General features: G+C 37.3%; 1 protein-coding gene across 4 annotated transcripts; it reads left to right on the forward strand.

Annotated features, from left to right (window-relative positions):
- Nucleotides 1–17109: 17109 nt before the first annotated feature.
- LOC107770216 (uncharacterized) lies at nt 17110–23350 on the forward strand. Of its 4 annotated transcripts, XM_075222567.1 has the most exons (8): nt 17110–17293; nt 18296–20550; nt 20824–20929; nt 21017–21083; nt 21174–21477; nt 21968–22593; nt 22676–22802; nt 22879–23350. In XM_075222567.1, the coding sequence occupies exons 2-6, from the start codon at nt 20496–20498 to the stop codon at nt 21976–21978; spliced, it is 543 nt and encodes a 180-aa protein (XP_075078668.1). In that variant the 5' UTR covers nt 17110–17293; nt 18296–20495; the 3' UTR covers nt 21979–22593; nt 22676–22802; nt 22879–23350. The 4 variants fall into 4 exon arrangements, 2 of the variants coding, with proteins under 2 accessions (XP_075078668.1, XP_075078667.1); XR_012695347.1 differs by lacking the exon at nt 21174–21477 and having other exon boundaries at nt 17111–17293; nt 20653–20929; XM_075222566.1 differs by lacking the exon at nt 21174–21477 and having other exon boundaries at nt 17118–17293.
- Nucleotides 23351–23576: the final 226 nt, after the last annotated feature.

Genomic DNA, 23576 nt, shown 5'->3' on the forward strand with positions numbered 1-23576 from the left:
ATAAAAGTCCAATCAAGGCTGCTCTTGCTTCTACCATGTTGCTAGTGCCATGCCCAATGCATGTGCAAAGACCATAAACATTTACCCTCTATGATTTCTCACAATCGCACCAGCACCAATTAAATCATCCCCTAGCTTACGACCATCAGTATTCAGTTTTATCCACCCAAAGTTAGGTCTCTCCCACATAACAAGGAAACAATAAAATTTAGGATGTTTAGAGATTACCCACTTGAGATGAGAAAGAACTTGAAAATAAATTCTATTTAAGAAAATTTAATACCTTCTGTCACGACCCTAAACCCGAACCCGATCGTGATGGCACCTCTCGCAAAGACAAAGTCAGCCGACACATTCCCATTTCGATTTTTAAGCAATTGGAATAATAAGTATTAAGTCTGAAACATGATAAAATCCCAAAATAAGCAGTGAACAGTACAATTTGTGGAATTTAAAGCTAATACAGCCCGGCATCGGGATGTCACCAGTCATGAGCATCTATCATGACTCTTCTGCATTTTGTGCCTGTTAACATTTCTGGTTTTGGCCGTAGGCTTAGCTTGAACCATAGAATTTTCTTTAGCAAGGAGAGGTTCCTTGATAACATGGGCCTCCTTAGCAAGGTGTGAACTTGACTGTACGATTAATATTACTCTTGTTAATTATTGGTTATTCCTTTTTATGTGTGATATCTGGTGCCGTGCTGGTTTGATTCTTATTGAGAGGTTCCCTTTTAAAATTTGAGCCTTATATCTCCATAAATAACATGCATCTTCAGAATGACCTTGGTGCATACATTTAAAACAGTAGTCCAGAACATAATCATATTGTAACGATCCGAACGGTCGTTTTAAACATTTGCACATTGCTCAGTAGTTTGGGGGCACGAGTAGCTCCGTATGATGAATTAGGACTTGTGTACAAAATTTGAGTTTATTCCGAGTTAATTTGATATATTTCGGCGCGAGTTTTTGGAAGTTGAAAGTTTATTAAGTTTTATTTGAGATGTGTTTCGTCGTTTCGATGTTGTTATGCTTGATTTGAGGCCTTGAGTAGGTTTGTGTTATGTTATGGGACTTGTTGGTATGTTCGTACGGGGTCTCGAGAGGCTCGGGTGAGTTTCAGATAGGTTTAGGTTGTGTTGCGCTCGTTTTTCTTATGTTTCGACGTTGTTTCTTCTAGCATAACTGGTACCACATTAAACAAATAAGCTCTAATTTTTGTTTTGATTGAAGCATTAGATTCGTATCATAATTACGGAGCTATAGCAAAAAGAATCGTTGCATTTGGGCATTGTATTAGGATTTTATGGTCATTTTACTAAGAATTGGGTTGCTAGATTTTTCAGATTTATTATGAAATTGTCACTAACTTCGTATTTAAAAATCTGCACTATTTTCAAGTATTGAAACTAATATATCTCCTTCATTATAAGGTCAAATCGAGTGATTCAAAAGCCTAACTTGACTAAAATCTTACAAGAAATACATTGGAGGCATAAAAAGCAAGTTTCAGGATTGTCTGTCATATAATACGAGGCAGAACAGCTAGGCAAGAATACTTAATATCGAAGGTTTGCTCATTTGGTCATATTTTGAGCTGGGGAGCATGTTGATACCCAATTTTTCCTCAAACTATTTTAAATTTGCATATATACCTTCAAAATCACTTTTTATAATAATTGGTATATTTCCAAAATTTTCCATATTATTATCAATTTATTTTCTAATTTATTCAGTACTTTATATTCAATAATTCTTCATAAATTACATTACAAGTAATTTCAAAATATTTCTTAGCTCAATATATCATTATTAATCCTATTAGGATTTAATTATTTCACAAATTAGCCAATTTGGCATTGTTTGGATATAATTGCAAAATTATTGCAATTATAGCCTAATTGTACACTTTATGCTATTTTTGTTTTTGGCAATCCACTAGGCAATCGCCTAGGGCTACTTTTTTATTAATAAAAGAAAATAAAAATACAACAATTAGGAAAAGTACAAATAAGGGGGACAGTAGCACTGATATTATTACCATATGCCTTGGCTATATAATCACTCCTCTGCGCCTCACATTGCCTTATGATGGCAGCCTCATGTAGAGGATTCATGGTGTAGATGCCGGCAAAGTCTCACAAGGGCATATAATCTCATAGCCGTGTGGATATTTTTCCAAAGGCATAGGACCAAGGCAACTCAAATCGGGCTAAACCTTACCGTACTAATCATATTGAGGCTTTAAATAGCCTCACCTACTAACATGCATGTAAAAAATAAGAACTGGAAAGTACCAAATATTCAATGATCATCACAAAGTTTATAGCATACTCTGTGATGATATTACAAATGAGAATACTAATATAATGGTAGAATAAAATGAAGAAGGAATTAAAATGTTGTCCCTTCTTGTCCGAACTTGTAATTTCTTCAATTTGTAACTCTTTTTCATCACAATCCCAATTCTTCAAGATGTATTCAAAATTCATGATTTCTTTTTTGAACGATTGGACTTTGTAGATGTAGTTGGGGCGGCCTTCTTTTGTTTGGCAACTCTCATTGGAGGTCGCCTAACATTTAAAAAATCACTAACTTTGTCGTCCCAACTAATTTTCCGTGTATGAGTCCGCTTACCTTTGCCACTATGCATTGGTGATATATCCCCTTTTCTTGCTGCCTCTGCTCTACACTGTTGTAACATTGCTTCTTCCTCTCCGTCTTCATACATGCCTCTCCCCAGGTGCATAGGTTGTGGAACATTTTGGTCGATAACAATTGTCTCCAATGCAGATTGACCTTGTGTATTTGTCACCATTGTCTTGCTTTGATGTTGTTCTATTTTTTGCAATTTTTTCCTGCTCTTACTCAACATTCCAGTGCTAGAAGTAGTAGGATTTACAGGATTTAAGGGATTAGAACTCACCATTGCATCCAAGAGTCTTCTTTCCTCCTCTGAAATATTTGGGATGGTTGTAACAATTTGGTTCTGTCCAGAATTTGTTGTTGTGACTTCTCGATCACGTAGATGAGTAGCAGCAGTATGAGTAACATTTGAAGTGTTGGGAATAACTTGCTGCTATTGCACAGTAGTTGTAGGTGTTCCAGCTACTGCATTTTGAATAGCTGGAGATGAAGGATTTTTGGGAATGAAAGCAGGAGCATTGGAGTTCAAATTGCTTATTGGACTTGCTGCTGGCATTCTTTCAGATTTTACCATCGCTAAGGAATCAATCTCCTCACCTGCACTATCATGATTAGCCTCACGATCAGCTTCTTCTTATGAATAACCAGCAAAACCATCTCCCCAATCCTCTTCATCATCATCATCCCGTTGATCTAGCCAAAGTTTGGACTTGATAGCCATCAACCTCAAATTTCATTGTGTAACTTCATTGTTATTCCCCATTGATAACATAAGTAGCCTAATTTCACCTTCAACCCCTCCACAAGATTCCATTGACTGCGAAGGAACCTCAAAAACAGATTTGTTTAAGGTGACCAAAGGTTGTTTGACCATGGGATTGTTCATCATCATTTCTTTTTGAACATCTTTAATGATTTGTTCAACCTGTGGATTGGAGAAGTGCAATGTAGGTGCATTGGAGTTGTGTGCCTCTACATTTTTCGCATCAACAGGAACAATGTCCTTCGAAGTAATGAGTCGTTCACCTGTGTTCTTGGACTTTTGCTGTTGTGTGTTACTGCCTCGAGCTTGTGGCTGCCCATATTTTGGAGTTGTGTTGATCATCATAGCTGCATGGGCATTCTCTACCATTTTCTCTAGTTCTGTATTGGAAATGTGCATTGTTGTTGTTGGATCATCACGTACTTGACTTTGCTCATCAAAGTGATATTTATCTGTTGCAGTCCCAAGTCTAGCAGCTAAGTCCTTTGCATTTTTTTGCTGAATTACATTGCATGTAACTCTTGTTTTTCCACCAACTGATTTTGTCTCATCACCCTCATTGACCAATGCATCAAAATAGTTCGTGACTCCAATGACTGTTGATGGTATAATCTGATTTTGAAGAGCTCGAGTTTGCTTCTTGCTAGGTGATTTACTCACCACGGTCCAATTGTTTTGATTTTATGAAAATTGCTATTGAGTATTAGGTGCACCAGTCGTGCTTGATGAAAGAAATACCTGACCTGCATTTGCATTCAGTGTTTGGTGCCCAGTTTTACCATGAAGTTGCTCTGAGCCAGACCTTATAGAATCGCCAGCTATGACAGGAACCTCAACCCCTGCTACTGCTGCATTATTATGAACGAGATCAGTTGTAGCTTTGTTTGGAGATGGATGTGATCGATGCACCACAGACCAATCTCCAGCTTTTGCATTTTGCACACCCTGAGTATCAGAGTTTTGTGCAGCAACTACCTCCAACTGCCCAGCACTTTTAAACTTGGGATCAGTTACTGCTGGATCAACAGTATGTTTCAGAATAACAGTAGGTTTCAAAGCTCCACAATCAGTTGTCTCTCCTCCTTTATTAGCTTCATTTTTTTTAATTTCTGCTTGTGTTACTTGTTGATCCTTTTCCTGCCGTTGGCCATTACAAGATTGCCCAACCTCTTTAACACCAGATCCTCTAACACCAGCAACATCTATACTAGGTGTTTGGACAGCTGCTTCAAGAGCAACAGCTTTAGTATTAGGGACCCTTGTAGAAATTGCAGCAACAGGTTTTGTTAATTCCTGTAGAAATTGCCCAGGTGCAACACGATTATCCTTGGGATCTTTAACAGCATGCACATCTACTTGCAACTCCTCAGAATCCTGTATAAGGCTGCTTCAACTGGAACTATTACACCACCATTAAATACTGCTCCTTCATCAACATTTCCAGCACTAACAACCTGACCAATCTCCTTCATCAGCACTGCTTCCCTAACTAAATTCACTACATTGGAAACTCTAGCTAGAGATCGATAAACTGGAATATCGGCATGAATTGATGCATTAGTTTTTTGCTGCAACTTAGCAATTAAATAATCCCTGGCGTCCCCTTATAATTTTCCACCTTACTCATCTCCTCACCCAAAGCCAAAACTTCAGCAGGCATTACACGATCAATATCAACAGTTTCTTCATGACCTTGCACGTTCCTTGTTGTATTTTTATTTAATCTGCGACATGTTTTTTCATCATGTCCTTGATGTTTACAACAATTACAATACAATGGTAAGTTATCATAAACAAAATCTTGAAAGAATTCAACAATCTTGCCCGTTTGTTTATCCACAAATTGCAAACGCAACTTCTCAGGTAATTTGTCCATTAAATCAAGAATCACTTTAACTCTTGCAGCACTAGGACGCGACTTAGTCTGGGTAGCTTTGTCTATGGCTATAGGCTTTCCGACAACTGAAGCTATTGACAACAAAGCCTTCATTGCAAAAAGCTCTGTTGGCAGATTAGGCAATGAAATCCAGACCACTGCTTTCGTCGTTTCTTCATTTACCTTAAAATCAAGGGACCATGGAAATATTCAGATTTGATGCTCCTTACCATTGTATTTGAAGTAGTTAACTTACCTCGCAAGTGAATTAACGAAGTCTTCATGTTGATCCACTCTGATAAGCAATTGTCGAGGTGCGAGTTGACCAATCAAAGATGGTCCTTTGATTCCGAACAGTTTCGGCAGTACATTTCTTAATGTTATTAGATCTGGTGCATTTGGAGAGAGCTTCACTACAATAGCTTGATGTAAACCTTCTTCTTTTGCGAATTCCATCCTTTCCTCCATTGAAAACTTGATTGTTGGGACATGAATAATTTCAATTGGTTTCAATAATTTTTGATTCAAAGTAGCAGCTGCCTTTTGTTGGGACAATTGAGCAGCATACGTATGTTGTATGTCATTGGTTTAGTCACTCTTTACAGCTGCTAGAGGTTGTTCGCCCACAACTAAATGTGTGGGAGATAGATGCACGTTCATAGCTGCTTAACTGCCCATTGTTGTTGGTAAAGAGAAAACGAGAACTGAAGCATAAAAACAGTAAAATTTTGCGCTACAGTACCTACTACATTTATCTTCAGATTTGTAGTAGATGGCTATGGATTTGAGGATAAAAGCAATTGGGAATTGTGCGCAATGAGAAGATGCTTCTTTTGATACCAATTTGGTGAATTTCCACTGCCGGAATATGGAGTTATGGCCGGTGAACTGTTGCGTCGCTACTGTTCATCGCATCTAGAGAAAGAAAGATTTAATTCAATAATCAGTCATTTTATATTTTTAATATTAGTTAATTACCTTAATTTTACCTATTTAGCTTTAATTTCATTTTTATCTAATTATTAGCTATTTTTATTAATTATTTATCTAATTTTAATTGGGTATTTAACAATTAGCCACTCCCTATTTAAATTCTATCATAAATCCAACCGGACCCCGAACCCAATTAAATAACCCGCCTGAACCAAGCCCAAACCCAAACCATACCCTACCTAATCCCTGGTCCAAACTGGACTGTTGATCAATTCCAATCAATGGTCCAGTTCCCCCCATACCATATTAAACCCTAATGACTACCCCCCTCCCCAGTCTCTCATTTTCCCCCTCTCATTCTCTCTCAACTGGTCTCTCTATCTCCCTCTCTCTATTTCTGGTTCTCTCTAGAACCTTCTCCTCTTCCCGCCTCTCCGATGGACCTGGTCCACCTTCTACGACCACATCCCTCGCCGGAAACCATGGCCTCTCATCATCTCCTGGCCCCTGCTTCACCCCATGCCGGTTAGACACTACCCTAAGGTCCTCAGGTGAACCTGGAGCGGTTCAACTCCTACCCATGGTCCTTCATGCCATTTTTCCGGCCGCCTCAAGCCATTCGAGTAAGATCTATGACTTTTCCGGCTAAAACCGGTAACACTTTAAGGTTTTCTCATCTTCTCTGGGTTCTCTGAAATCTTAACTCTTAAGATTTTTTGATTTTCCTTTAGATCTGTCTTAGATCTATGTATATTATGAACTTTTATTATTTTCCTCAAAGGTTTTTCTGATTTTTCTAAAGTAACTCTTCATCTTCGAACTAGGGTTCCTAAATACCTTTTCAAAATGCTTATTTCTTTTGATTTTTGTATGTTTAAAACGTTTGTTTAAGTTTTATCCTCTATTCGAGTTATTTTATTAAAAAACCTAATTTCGTCTGTTAAACTTCTTAGATCTGTACAGATTTGAGAAGGATCGAACTTATTTTTTACTTGTTTTTATGGAAAATCTCTTAATTTTTGAGTGGCTTGTCATCTTCCTAAACTAGGGTTTCTGAAAATCTTTTTCTTCGAAACGCTTTCTGGTTTTAAGTGCTTAATTACCTACGTCTATGTGTTTTGACTGATTTTGCTAAGTTCTTCCTTGACCCTAGCTAGCCTATGTCAAAAACCCTAATTTTTAGGGTTCTTCATTTGTTTTCTGTGTATTAGCATGACTTACTGATCCTCATGTTTTTTTTGAGTTCTTGTAATTTCTTGTGACTGCCTTGCCTTGATATGCTTCTACTGAGTTTCTTAGCCTATACTTACACCAATTCTATGTGTTTGTGCTCATCTTGACTGTTCTCATCAAGACTTGCATCTTTCTCACTGATTCAGTATCGTTTGATCTTCATGTTCTGTTGGAGTTGTGTACCAATTCTTGACTACCCACATCTTGCTCTATTTATATGTTAAACATGTTGACTCTTTTGCATAACTTTCTCTTTAATTGATTCTAAATTCCTTATTACTTGGTGTGATTTGAACATTTTCCTTTGAAACCCCCGACTTCTACCTTTCTACTTGATTTGATTAGTTGCTTGCCTTAATTAGCTCTCTCTTGCCTTGTTTGCATTGCTACTTAATTCTTGCTGATTGTTTCCTTAGTTTGAAAACTTTTTGAACCTGACCTTAATTACCTTTTCTATAGTGGTACTATTTTGAAATCTTTCCTTATTTGTTATACTCCAGCCGTGTATGATTTCTTTACTTACTTGTCACCTACTCTTTACCATTTACACGAACTCCCTTAATAAAAGGGAGATTCGAACCAATTTTTTGATACTGAGTTCTATAATTACTGAAGAATTGATTCTTGCCTAGTTTAACAAATTTTCAAACTACTATATAAAGGACACTCTTCTACAGTATTAAAACATGAACAATTAGTTAAAACACACACACACACACACAAAAACTCTCTCTTCTCTCTGTGCTACTTGTGCTAACTGCTTGTCTAGCTAGTTGAAAGTCAAGACTAGACTATGGAACTCTACTTGCTTTACTTTCTGCACTTTGCTTCCTTGACTGGTATGTTCCTAGTTCAATTCTGAAACTCAACTCTATGTGCTCTATGTCTGTTAATCCATGTCTCCTTCTGCACTAATTTAATGGCTTATGTATTTAATTGCCCTTCTTGTTTACTACTTTATTCAGCATGCTTAAGTTTTGCCCTATCTTGTTCAAGTGTGTAATCAGCATGTCTACTAGAGTTCTTGTTTATTTTCCTCAACTAGTAGGTCATGTCAGTATCATAGACTCCTAAATGTGCTTGGCTAACACTAAGTGGCGTGACTAATTGTGTGTAATTGACTCGTGCCCTCAGCATGACTACTCCCATACCCTGTGTCTATGTCTTATTGCCTATTACTATTCTAATTTCAAGAATGATTCCCTTGTTAGCACTTTGAAGTAGTAGTTTGTATTCTGGAGGCCAATCAGTTCCTACTTGTTCTTTGTACTTACTGGTCTATATGTTTCTCTTCTCATCCATGTCTATTTGTTTCTGATTTGAGCTCTCTATGTGCCCAACCCCTTACTTCCCTGCTTGTGAATGTTGAAATGATACTATTCTTTGAACTTGTTCTGTGTGTGCTGGCTTGTTCCAAGTTGTTGTTTCTCCTATTCCCTTCTCCTTTCAAAATCGATTTTCCCTAAGCAACTCTTCTGTTATTTTGCAAACTTATTTCAAACATGTTGTTTCAAAACTATTTTCAACTCAAATCTTTTAAAATCTATGTCAAGCGCTCTCTTATATACTCTTAGGCCACTAGGTTCTGCCCCTTTTGTGTGAGCCTTGCCTTGGGACCCTTGAGCTCCCTCTGAACTTGGACACATAAAAGCTGGCCTTTCCACACTGCACTTACTTTGTCTTGGCTATAAAATCTGGGTGTGAGCACTGCTCGGGATCCCTTAAGGTCCATAGGGAACTCTGACACACCCGAATATGAGAATGGCTATGAAACAATCTTGGCACTTCAGGTGATCGATTACATAACTCGGGGAGGAAGTCTTAATCAGGCTCTCTATAGTGTAACTTCTTATTTTTCATTTCTACTTATGTAATTCATTTCAGTATTGGTCTGTAATAACCTATTGTGAACAGATATTGGGGTGGCTAGTGAAAAGGGGTGGGGTAAATATGCATGATATAGCTGTTAAGGGTAGAAAACATGTTATTAGGTTTATATTCCTAATTGTGCAATAAAAATCATGCTTAGAATTCATACATGCATTAGAAATCATGCTCTTAGGTCTTATGTTTATTATTTCAGTATGTGCATCCTTACAAAATCATGTGTTAAAATCTACTAATAATTAGCACTTTACCATTATGTCATGCGCTACCATGTACACTTAAAGATCCCGCCTTAGGATAAAAACAACTCTAATAAACAGGTCATTTCCATATCTTCTGCAAATTCTGAAAGTATGTAATACTTATGCATTTAAAATCCTGCTCAGCTCCTGTATATACAACACTCTGCATTGTTGTGCATTAGATATCATACCTTTGGAATTGCATTCACATCCGCTTAGGCATCTCTAGTTTAATTATAAAAAAACAGATTAACCCAGTTGGTAATAATTTTGAAGTTCTTAACATTTAGAACAACATGTTTTCAGCAGTCTTCTCTAAGTAACCATGATAACTAGAATATTGTTTTACACCTAGGCAAGCCTTAGGTGCTAATTTTGTCAAAACTGGAAACATGCTTCTCTATGCTGCTTAATTATCAACTGTTAAAATTAGTAGGCAAGCCTGATTCGGACTTCTTTTTTGAGTCATGTAATAAATCTGGTTCTGCTGTTGTCACATAGATACCATGCATAGGATCTGAATGTGGACCTTAATTGTGCATGAGTCATGCTATCTATGTGCATTACTCGTGGAGGTATATCTGAGCCTTCTATTTGTTTTATGTGTTTTCCCCTCCTAAATGCAGTCATATGTGTTCTTATTTGTCACCTAGTATTTTGCCTTTAAACCTGAGGGTCTGCCTAGAACCCCCCTCCCTTTATAGGATAGGAGTCTTAAATTCCTCTAGGACTGATAGGAAGGGACGTGTAATAGCATGCAATAGGGGTCGAGACCAACCCTCGCTTTAATCACCTCCATAGGGCGGGAAAGGGTAGATATGGATATGATGACCGATACGTTAATACCACGTGTAGCCCTTCTTTGAGGAGTGTCATACCGGGTATTGCATTTATGTGATCCATATTATAAACAAACCTAGGACACCCCCCTCCTTTACATTCACAAATGTGCTTAGATTGTAATTCCTTTAAACTCTTGCTTATCATTAATTGCTTTTCAAACATCTGTGTTCTTAAATTTAAATCCCCTACTATTTGAGTCATACTTGTTTATTTTCTAATTGTACAAATTGATAAAAACTGTTTGGCCGGGAACCACACTAGTAGATCCTGAGGGGTGCCTATCCCCTTAGGATAATTTCAAGCCCTTACCATGTCTCTGGTTACCAAAAAGTAGTTAGGAATGAACCCTATAGGTGCCCTAATGCACCTTAAAAATTGTTAGGTGGCAAATAACTGCTTTAATTATAAAACTGCTGCATTTATCGCTTCCTTAACGTGCAAATACATGCTTTTAATTATTACATAATCATGCTCAACATCATACTCTACTCATGCCAAACAAATACTATAGCAACGCTTGATGAGTGGTTGCGTCCTTCCTATATCATTATCCCCTAAATTCGGAAAGGCATATTTGCGGTAAAACTAGTCGATCAGCGGTGCAGTCGACAGTTCCGTGCCTCCCCCTTGAGTTGTCCGCTCAAGGGTACCAGTCTAAAACCCCATAGAAACCTTATTCTGTTTAAATTTGTGCATGCATCATGGTCAAACTTAGCCGGGTCAGTTATGTTGTCCACATAACGATCCTTTAAGATAACCTTGTCCAAAAGTCCACTGGGTTTCCATAAATGCAAACGGACATCATCACGTTCTGTGCATTTATTTGGAGAACTAAATGCTTCATGCTAATTCTTGATAGTAAATAGTCGAGTCTGGTGGGGGTAAGGGCCTAACCTTGTTTGTCTTGCAGAAATATGAGCACGAGGTCCTCATATTCGGCATGGTCACCAATATCTACCCAAGATTGCTAAGTTGGTGGGAAGATTTACATTCTAGTGACAAAACCCTCATCAGAAAATATCTGGGCAATCTACCATCCCTCTTGGAGATCCAGCCTAACAACATGATAATAGAAAAATGCTACCATATTTTGGGATTGTGAAAGGGCCGTGTTTCTCTTTGGGGACATCGAAATGACACCTCTGCTAGAGGAGATAGGAGGACTGGCCGATCTAGTGTGGGAAACTACAGGTTTGCTAATGCCTAAGAACCGCGCAGGCAAGGGTTTTCTAAAAATGATGGGTTTGAAGAAGAATGCAGAATTAGTATGCCTTAAGGAATCGTACATCCCTTTTGACTACCTGTATGAAAGGTACGATTACAACAAATCATATCGTACCTACTATTACAAGTTTTCCATCACGTCCTTGGGACATATCCATCATAGGGTATTCATCTTTATGTTTTGGTTCCTGGGTCTGATCGTGTTTCCAATGAAGAAAGGGAGAATCCATACTAGGCTGGCTATGGTAAACAAGACCCTAATGGAGGGGATTGGTGGGTAGACATTCAACATTATTCCCATGATCATCGCAGACATATACCGAGCCTTAGAGAAGTGTCAACGAGGAGCAAGACACTTCGAAGGCTGCAATCTACTACTTCAGCTTTGGCTCATGGAACATCTCCAAAAGGGCGCATACCGACAAGAAATTCAGCGAAGGGCTTGGGATGATCACATCGCTTTCCACCATCCAAAGAGAATGAATTACATCCCTGACATGTTCGCTCAACCTAAGAATGCCAAAGGATGGGTTGAGCTCTTTGATAATCTAACTGAAGGGTAGGTTCAATGGATGTTCGAGTGGTTTCCGACAGAGGAGTTCATCGCCCAATCTAGAGATCCACCTTCGAGTTATGAGGCAAGCAGGTAGGAAGAAGGTCATACCCAGGGTCGACAAGATGAGCCATCATCGAGCTGATTTCCAAAATGATGATAGTCCCCACAAGTGCCAAGCTCAACAAATGTGGCACTGCAAGATCGTAATGGGGAAAGACACCATCGAGCCAGATAGATATCATGTCGGTTGTAACTCTTTATATTCTGGTTGGTTGGAAGACAATCATGATGGTCTGGGCCAGCCAGGGTTTTTCGAGGTCACAGGATTATAGATAAAAAGGCCAAGGCACAGGTCAAGTACAACCAACTGCGCAAAAGGATCCGTGAATGCGAGTGCGAACACCGCGAGATACAAGAGTCCAACAAGAAGTTGATTGAGGAGTGGAAAGACATGTCTATCAGTGATAGCAAAAGACTAAGATACTTGGAGCGAGGCATAGTAGAACTAGAGGAGAAATTTCTCAAAATGGTTGATGACTGTCAAAAGGCTGAAGGGACTGAAGGCGGACATCTAGCCAGAGCATACCTGTTGCTAGGACTTCACGAATTGGGGAAGATGTTCGAAGGAGCCAAGGATACCGAGTCAGTGGAAGGTCTTTCTGGGACCAAGTAGATAGGAATTTACTTTTTCACTTTATGAATATAATAAGGCCAATGACCATTAGTGACTTTTATTTCTTGCTTATTTAATGCCGTTTTGGGATTCATCTATTTTTATCAATAAAATGAGGCATTTAGCATTCTAAGTTCTCCGAATCAATTTGTCGCTAGGCCGACCTCGGGCACAAAGAGGTTCCCAAATTAGGACACACTTTACATTCTCGCACTATGTGTTTAAATATTGCAATACTTTTTATAATCCTCACTGACTTGGTTACCTTTTGTTTTATTTTGTTATTATTCCCCTCCCCAAAGGTTAGTTCATGCACTCTGGCATCATCATCTTTTTTCACAAGATTCAGGGCCCTCCACCCACTACTCCTCTTAGTCCCATTAAAGGCAAAGGTAAGAATAAAATGTAAGATCTAAATAATATAAAGAAGGAGAACACAACTGAACGGGTAGAGGCAACTGATGGCCAGGGTATTCGGGGTTCCTAACGAGAATGTGTCACAACTTGAACAGAAATTGTTGAAATTCTAGGAAGAGCTCGATCAGGTTTGGAGTCTGGCAAACCTGTCATTTTCCCTTAATACCCCAGATATCAACTTCCTTAATGTTCAAAACCCTACACCTCTTCAAAATATCCCCAAACAACAGAATTATCCCGTACCTCACCACCACGCTGCTCCATCAAATAAACAATGTAACACCTTCCATACCCCAAATAACACTCCACTACTCATCCCAGAACCTCAGAACTCCACAAACGACCATTTTCACACTCATACACCAAGCCACCATAACATTCCTATCTACGTGGAGACCATGTCACACTCCACCCAATCTATCCCATGCACACCTGAGCCTGATGAAAAAGATCTGCTTATTAGGAACTTGGACGAGGAACTTAAGAAACTGACCAGCCGGATTTAGGGCGTTAAGGGAAGCAAAGGAATCGAGGGGCTGAACTATGAGGACCTTTGCATACATCCTGATATCGATCTGCCAGAGGATACAAACCTCTTAAGCTCTAAATGTTTGATGGTACGGGTGATCCAAGGGTCCATTTTAGGACATATTGCGACAAGCCGGTTGGAGTAGGAAAGGATGAAAGGATCCGCATGAAACTGTTCATGAGGAGTTTGAAAGAGGATGTATTATCTTGGTACATCAGCCAAGATCCCAAGAAGTGGTCAAGCTGGGTAGACATGGCATATGACTTTATGGACAAATTTAGGTTTAGTACAGAGAATGCACCAGACATGTTCTATATCCAAAATTTGAAGAAGAAGCCCACAGAGACGTTTCGTGAGTATGCTACTTGCTGGAGTTCCGAAGCTGCTAAGGTTAGACCCGCCTTAGAAGAGGATCAAATGAACAAGTTCTTTGTCCGGGCTTAGGACCTACAGTACTATGAACGGCTGATGATGATTGAGAACCACAAGTTCTCTGACATTATCAAATTAGGTGAAAGAATTGAAGAAAGTATTAAAAGTAGTATGATTACAAATTTTGAAGTCTTGCAAGCTACGAATAAAGCTTTCCAGTCCGGTGGTGTGTCCAAGAAAAGGGACGTAGGGGCCGTGATGGTTGCACAAAGGACCAAGTCTCTCCTTAAATACCAAGCTTACACAATACCTCCACTCCCATACCAGCCATGTTACGCCCCATATTTTCATACATGAAAATACGCCATAAATAAATTAATGAGAGCCCGGAAGTGAGACGTCACATTCCGCAGTACTACATTACGATGATGTTGCACCCTGTAGTATTGTACGTGGAATTTGTCATAAGGTAATTTACATCAGTCCAAGGAAAAGATTATTCGGAGATTATAAGGATTATGCTATTTCAAACAAGTGATTAGTAAATTCATGAAGGTGAAAGGGGGAGCAAGTCAAAGAAAATAAATTTTTGTCCAAGTTTGACATTTTGGGGGTAAAATACGGCCCGAGCTAAAATACCCGATATTTATGGACTAGTGTCATACAAGGTACTACATGACCATGCTAGTAAGGTATATAAGGTATGCGAAAAGAGAGTAATACTTTAAGTAATTTGTGATAATTCTTAATTATGCGGATAATTGATTAATTACCAAGTAGCGGAATATTATCAATTAATTAATTGATTATTGGATAAAGTTTAACTCCCCCAACAAGGAAAACGTGGCAGCTCACTAAACAAACATAGTGACTCATACAAATACTTGGAAAGGTGTCAAAATGGCGTCACTTTCAATAATAATTGGATCTGACAATATGATTACACTACCATTTCCAATTTACACATTGATAATAGAGAATTGAAGATCTTTAACTATTTAAAAAAGGAGGATAGAAAGTAAATTATGTTGATAAAGAAATATGTCATTGTAGAAACTATAGTTGGAACCAACTTACCAAACAACAAAGTGTCTGAGCTTCTACTAGCCATTTACTCATAAACTACTAGTTTCTCTTTCCCGTGAACGCAATAGGCCGATATTCTAACGAGGCTCATGTGCTGCAGTTTGGAGATTAGCAAGACTTCTTTCTTGAACTCTTCAAATTGGTTCGCGTAACACTACTAGAAATCAGGTGATTTCCGTCCAAGAATTGTCGATCGATATCGGTCGGAAATAAGAGTATTGGGTCGCAAAAGACAACAAAAGTGATTGACAACAAAAAAAACTTTCTGATCGATTTCGGTCGGAAAATTTGTCAAATATTTGGTCAAACTTGTATATAATGTAAAAAATAATTATTTATTAAAATATTTCCAAATTTCCGACCGAATTCGGTCGGGAACTAGTCAAATTTTTGGTCAACCTTGTATATAATGTAAAAAATAATTATTAATTAAAAAATTTCCAAATTTCTTTTTGAATTTTTTGTTTCCCGCGCAAGACAAAAAACCAAAATAATTATAACTCAATATTTGCGACCGAATTCGGTCGGAAAGTGGTCAAATATTTGGTCAAAATTGTACATAAATAATTATTTATTAAAATATTTCCAACTTTGAATTCGGTCGGAAACTTTGAATTTTTTTTATATATTTAATTAACCAACCAAAAAAATTATAGTTGAATATTTTCAACCTAATTCGGTCGGAAAAATGCTTATATATAAATTTAATTATATTGTGTATGTAAATAAACAATATTTACTATAACTTATATATATAAATATAAGCTATATTCGATATACTATATATATATTTGATATAGTAGTATCCTTAAGTAATGTTAGGTTTGATTCGACCGTAAATTGATAATTATATTACGTAGAAGTGTGTTAGTGATATAGTAGTATCCTTAAGTAATATATAAATATATATGCTATACTATACTATATATACTATACACACTACTAAAAAATAGTTGTTTACCGACGCAGCAGTACCGACAGACTTTTTTCTGTCGCTTATAGTAATTAGTAAGTGTATTAGTTGTAATCAGCTTATAGATTGACATTACACTAAGTATAAGTCCTTTAGTAGTATCCTTAAGTAATGTTAGGTTTGATTCGACCGTAAATTGATAATTTTATTACGTAGAAGTGTATTAGTGACAATTAGCTTATATAAATTGATAATTACAATAAGCATAAGTGGATTTGCCGATGATTTATTCTAAATTCGTAATCACACTACCTAAATGTATAGTATAGTATAATATATATTACTACTATTATAGAAGGGAATAAGGAGAGGAGCTTGGGTAATATACACTTAGTATATATATATACATCTTACTATATCTTAAATTGATAATTATTGTAAGTCGAACCGCATTAATGGTATCCTTAAGTAACGTTAACAATTAATGAACTAGTGGTATCTTTATATAAGTAACGTTAGTGATTGATTAGCCGATACATTGATAATTATACACTAAATGGAAGTGTATTAATGATATTTGTGAGAAATGTTTGTGATTGTTTATCTTTAGTTTGATAATTAATGTAAGTGGAGGTTTATTAGTGGTATCGTTAAGTAATATTAGTGTATCAGTGATAATTAATTAGCTTATAAATTAAAAATTATGGGTCATTAATTTTGGTTTATATAATTACGTGTTAGATTCTAAATAATTATAAATTTGATATTGATTCATGCTAATTTGTTAGTTAGAATTTTATTAATAGTGCATTATGATTTCTGTTATACAATATAATATTTATAAGTGAGAGAATTGTTTTAGAATTTAATCATTAAGTTTTACAATTATTTTAAAAAATAAGTTTGTTTTAGTAATGGAATGTCAGGCAAAAAGCCCTAACTTAACAATTTTCCTTTTTCTTTCGTTCTCCGCCTCTCTGCTTCTGCCGCTAATCACAGGCTTCACCATCATCGTCGGCACTCATCTAAGCATCCATCGTCATAGTCGTCGGAAATCCAAGCGGCCAGCGTAGGTACTCAGGCTCCTCTCCATCTCCGGTAAGTTTTCTTTTTCTTCCACCTCTCTAACTATTTTAGAGATGCGTTTTCCGGATCTGTTTTGGGCCGTTTCAGTCTAGAGAAAAACGGAACCCGAGTTAGGCCTTTTACGGAGCCTCTTGTTATTCTGATTTCTCTTTCACGAACTAGCTAGGATTGAGGTCTCTACAAAGTTCAATCCTTTCTTTCTATATTTTGTAATGGTGCCTAGTACATTGTCATTTGTACATGCTCATTTGCTCATTATTTTTTGAAATAAAATTTTGATCTGTTGTTTATGTATGTTCCGTCTCACTGCTTCCCACATAGGAAATATGCCTAAGAACTTGCACTAGAGTATTAGCTAACTGATTTACCCAACTTGGAAAATATGCTTGACCATTTACAGTTGAGTGTTATGATGAGGACCTAAATAGTCCATGAAGATCAATTTCAAATAAGGTCTTAATTGATTGATAGAATTAGAGCATTGCAAAAAATGCGCTGTTTATTGGCAACGGTTGTGTTTCTTTTGATGGTTATTTAGCTATGCTGGGGGTTAATTACTTAGGTTCTTTTTTTAAATATTAATTGATTGTAGATTGATGTACATGTTTGTGCTTTTACTTCTCTTTAAACTGCAGGAGTTTTGCTGAAAATTATTTTCTTTTTTCAAGTAATAAAATAAGGTCTGTTAGTGTAATTTGGATAGAATTTTCATTGAATGGATATGTAGTTTAGTAGGACTGTGTTTTGTCAAATAAACAAAGTCATATCTTACTACCCTTTTGTTAATAACAAATTCATATTTACTTTTTTCTTTCTCTGTTCTGTTTGTATTTGCTTAATTGTGTCGTTCTCATACAAGTTGTGTTGCTTTCAGGTGTCAACTATCATTGTTTTGTTGAAAGACATGTAATATTCCAACCAAATAAAGTGTTTGTCTTCTGTTTAATTGTTTGTCTGCACCATTAATTTGAATTATGATCAATATAACACGTAATTTATTCGTTCTTTATGTAGATGGATTATCGTAGTTGGATGTATAATAGGAATTATCCTAATCGTCGATTTTTGAGGGAGGAATTTATAGAAGGGGTTGAGGAATTTATTACGCATGCAATGTCACTTGAACCGTTTCGGATTTAAGGGTTGATTAGGTGTCCTTGTGTGAAGTGCAAGTGTTTGCATTATTTTGGACCAGAGGATGTTAAGACTCATCTTTATCAAAAAGGGTTTAAGGATAATTATTTTGTGTGGACTAGTCATGGAGAGATTGATGGTATTGATGGTGTATTTCATAATGTAGTTGGTCAAAGTAGTAGGTTGGTGGGGAATAATGTTCAACATCCGAGATACCATGAAATGGTTGCGGATGCTCTAGGGATGCACTTCGATTTTGAAACCAATGAAAGTGTTGAACAACCTCCTAATGAAGAAGCAAAATATTTTTATGAACATTTAGAGGCTGCTAGTCGTCCACTAAAACAAGGGAGTATGCACTCTCAGTTGTCTATTGCGGTTAGATTATTATGTATCAAATCAGATATCAATATTTCTCAAGCAGGAATGGATTCTTTCATTGGCCTTATGAGTGAACTAGTTGAGCCAGATTTCAACATACCTGAAGATTTCTATAAGGCTAAAAGATTGGTTTCTAAGTTAGGACTCTCGTTTATGAGAATTGATTGTTGTGAAGATGGTTGCATGTTGTATTATAAGGGTGATGCAGATTTAGAAAGTTGTAAATTTTGTGAAAAATCTCGTTTTAAGCGGCTTTCCAGCGGGAAGAATGCTGTTGTGAAGTCGATGCATTACTTACCTTTTATTCCTAGATTAAAGAGGTTGTACGCATCGATGAGTTCCGCTCCTCATATGAGATGACACTATGAAAATAGAAGGCCGCCCGATATTATGTGTCATCCTTCAGATGGGGAAGCTTGGAAGCATTTTGATAGGACGTATCCGGATTATGCTAGTGAACCGAGGAATGTTCGATTGGGTTTGTGTGCTGATGGTTTCACGCCATTTTCTGTTTCTGCAACACCATATTCATGCTGGCCGGTCTTTATTACTCCGTATAATCTTCCGCCTGAAATGTTTAAGAGTAGTTCATATATATTTCTAAATTGTGTTATTCCCGGTCCCCGCAATCCAAAGGGTTTGATTGATGTATATTTGCAACCTTTGATTGATGAGCTTAAATAGTTGTGGTATGATGGAGTTGAGACATATGATATATCAACTAAGCAAAATTTCAACTTGCGTGCTAACTTAATATGGACCATTAATGATTTTCCTGCGTATGAAATATTGTCTGGGTGGATAACTGCCGGAAAGTTAGCATGTCCTTACTGCATGGAAAATGGTAAAGCGTTCACTTTAAAACACGACCGAAAGCAGTCATGGTTTGATTGTCATCGTTAGTTCTTGCCAGTTGATCATGAGTTCAGAAGGATGAAGAACGCAGTCAAAAAGAATACAGTTGAACATGATTTGCCGCCACCAACTTATTTCGGTGAGAAAATTTGGGAGAGGGTTCAGAACTTCACTAAAGTTACCGAGGCCCCACCTTCTAGATTTCCTGGATATGGTGTTACTTATAACTAGACAAAACAGAGCATATTTTAGGAGTTGCTATATTGGAAGGATAATCTTCTATGACATAATCTTGATGTCATACATATTGAGAAGAACTCTTTTGACAATTTGTTCAACACAGTGATGGATGATAAGAATAAGACAAAAGATAACCCGAAGGCTAGACTGGACTTACAAGAATATTGCAGGCGACCTGAGTTACATTTGCAGTATGGGATCAATGGTAAGTTGTTCAAGCCCAAGGCCAGCTACACATTCACTTTGGAACAAAGACAACAGATTTGTGAGTGGGTTACAAAACTAAAGATGCCCGAGGGCTATGCATCGAACATGGGAAAACATGCCAATATGGTTGAGGGAAAGCTAACTCATATGAAAAGTCATGATTGTCATATATTCATTGAAATCTTAATCCCTATTGCATTTTGTGGATTGCTTGAAAATATATGGAAACCCATCACAAAGATAAGTTTGTTCTTCAAAGACTTATGTTCTACCACATTAAGGGAAGAAAACCTATTTCAAATGAATCAAAACATTCCTGTTATCAGTAATAAGCTGGAGAGGATTTTTCCATGTGGTTTCTCCGATGTGATGGAACACCTGCCAATTCACCTTGTACATGAGGCGCGACTTGGAGGCCCGATTCAATTTAGGTGGATGTATCCATTCGAGAGGTAATGATCAAACCTTGATTTATTCTTGTAATTTCTTTAACGTTATCATCTAATATGACAATGTGAAGGACTATCAGCAAGTGTAAACGATTTGTTAAACAGAGGAATATGATTGAAGGATCCATATGTGAAGCCTATCTTGCAAAGGAAACTGCCCATTTTTATTCTTACTACTTTGACAGTCATGTTCCATGTGCTAGAAATAGGCCCGATCGACACAATGTGGTAATTGATATTGATCCATTATATCCACCAATGTCCATAATCAACCAGGCCGAGATTCTAAAGATCGAGCACAAAGGGGCCTAACTAGTATGGAGTACAAATCAGCTTCAAATCATGTGTTGCTAAATTGTCCAGAAGTTCAACCCTTTCTTAAGTAAGTGTTGACGTAAGATTAATTTACATGGACTACTATTTAATTTGGTTGATGCAACTAACAAAATATTTTCAACGTGTTGCTCAGTGACTTCGTGAGTCAATTTGGTCATGGTGCTGTATATTCTACATTTGAGGCATGGTTTAAAGAGTGTGTAAGTGCATCTTACATACTTTCTCACATGTGATTATACATACTAGTGAATATACTTGCTCACTTGTGATTTATTTAACGCTACATGTAGGTCAATAATCCAAACAACGGTGTTAATAAATTTTTGCAAGACATATCTTGGGGACCTGCACCTACGGTTATAACTATGTCTAAGTTTTGTGTGAATGGTTACAAATTTCACACCGAGGAATGCTCCAAGTATAAAAAAAGCAATAATAGTGGGGTGTGTGTCAAAGGTGGTGAAGGCAACCAGGATGGGGAAAATGATTATTGTGGTGTGATCAAAGAGATTCTAGAATTGTCATATTCTGGTTGGCCATATAAGAAGATCATACTTTTCCGATGCAAGTGGTTTGACCCAACACCTAGAAGAGGTACAAATATACACTCGCAGTACAACATAATTGAGGTTAATAAAAAGAGGGAGTATGATCGCTATGATCCTTTATTAATTGCAGAAAGAGTTAGGCAAGTGTACTATGCTCCATATCCATTGCGGAGGGATAAGGCTGATTAGTTGGTTGTAATCAAAACAAAGCCTGTTGGTAGGGTGGAAGTAGAGAATGTACTAGATGTTGCTTACCAAAATGATACCTCAAGTGTTAACCAAATGGTAGATGATCAGTTAGAAAATTACTTGGAGCATCCTCAACGCATATTAGAAGAAGTTGATATGGAGGAAATAACAATCATAGAAAATGAGGATGAAGAATCACCTAATGAAAATGAAATAAGTGAAGAGGAAGGATTTTTAGATGAGGAAGGATACGTTGACGAAGATGACTAGCATGTCAGTTTTTTCAAGCGTTCTTAACTTATATAGATTTATATTCTCAATTCTAACATTTTCTTTAATTTATGCAGATGGCCGGTAGGGGTCGAGGTAGGTCTAGGAAGGATAAAAGGCCTACTGATCATGATAATGGTGCTACACCCTCTCTTTCTTCCACTCCACACTTTCATCCCTCTACCGCCGATGGTCGGCATCAATCTTCTAGGCACAGATCTATTCCACCACATCCATCTACTCATTATACTACCCACCATTCACCCGTCCAGCAGTATTATCACAATTCTCCACCACAGGGCTATACCCCGCTTCCTCCTAATGATCCTACCAATAGTTACATAGGTGCATCGAGTCACCAGTCACAGGGCCATGTGATACGCCCGTCATTTGCTCTATTTGCTTCATCTCCAGCCAGATCGCATCCATCTAGATTTGAGACGGCCGGATCGCAGTAGTGGTCTGGATCGGAGCAGGGGTCTAGATCTGTGCAGGGATGTAGATCGCGGACATCTTCAAGGACCCCGTCTCCCTCTCCACAGAGTTTGTCTCCTAGCATTTCTAGACTTCATCTTTGAGATAGTAGCACTGATCCAGATGCCCCCTCTTCTGCGCATGCTTCAGATTCATTGGAGGATGATGATCCGGATGATGTACGTTATGATCATTACCATAGGATGATCATCAGGCCTGAAGACAATGGGTAAGATTTATTTATTACTTCTTTATTTTTGCTGAATTATAATACCTACTCTTATTTATTTAATGTAATTGCAATGTTGCAGGTTTATTTCTAATAATCATGTTACAAAGATAATCACTGATATACTTGCCCCGTTGTATTTAACACCCTATCCGACTTGGAGTGACTTTCCAGATAGTCTCGTGCAACAGATGTTCAACCAATTTAAGGTTTTAATACAATTCTTATCTATTTAAGTGTTATATTAATAATATTTTCATCTAACGTTACTTACTTTATTTGTAGACTAAGTGTTCCTTGGAGGACCAGTATAACCGTGAAATTTGTAAAAATTGGGAGTACAAATGCCGTAGGAGACTCTGATTCCTTCAGCACCGTTCGAAGGGTTAAAAAGAAGCCTTCATGGGTTCTACCACATATATGGGTGGATCTAGAGAAGTATTGGACCACCGAAAAATTCAAGAAGCAGAGTGAACAGGGAAAGAAGGCCCGAGCATCTGAGAAGGGTGGCTCCTTGCACTGTCTGGGTTCAAGGAGCATGGGGGATACGAGAAGACATCTCGTAATTCCTTAAAATATTTCGGTCTATTTTTATCGAACTATATTTATATATCTCCCAAAATTTTGGAATATCACGGCAAGTTGGCATTTCAAAAATACACACATAACATACAATATTTATACTAAATGAGGTTGTTTTTGTTAACTGCAGAATTATATATTAACTGCAGAATTATGTGACTACCATATTTATACTAAATGAGGTTATGTTCAGCTTCCTTTCTTAGAGAAATATATCTATTGCTATACAAATACAGTACAATAACATACAAGTTTTATCTTTTAAATTTTTGAAGACGGACAAGTTTTATAAACTAACAATTGGTAGCTCACTTCAACTATGTATGTATTAGGTCCTTTACCGTCTTATTCCTCTTCTTTGCTGTGGCTTCAAGCCTATCGATTTTTTTCTTAACATTGCA

Source organism: Nicotiana tabacum, chromosome 10, assembly GCF_000715075.1.
Source record: "Nicotiana tabacum cultivar K326 chromosome 10, ASM71507v2, whole genome shotgun sequence".
Taxonomy (NCBI): domain Eukaryota; kingdom Viridiplantae; phylum Streptophyta; class Magnoliopsida; order Solanales; family Solanaceae; genus Nicotiana; species Nicotiana tabacum.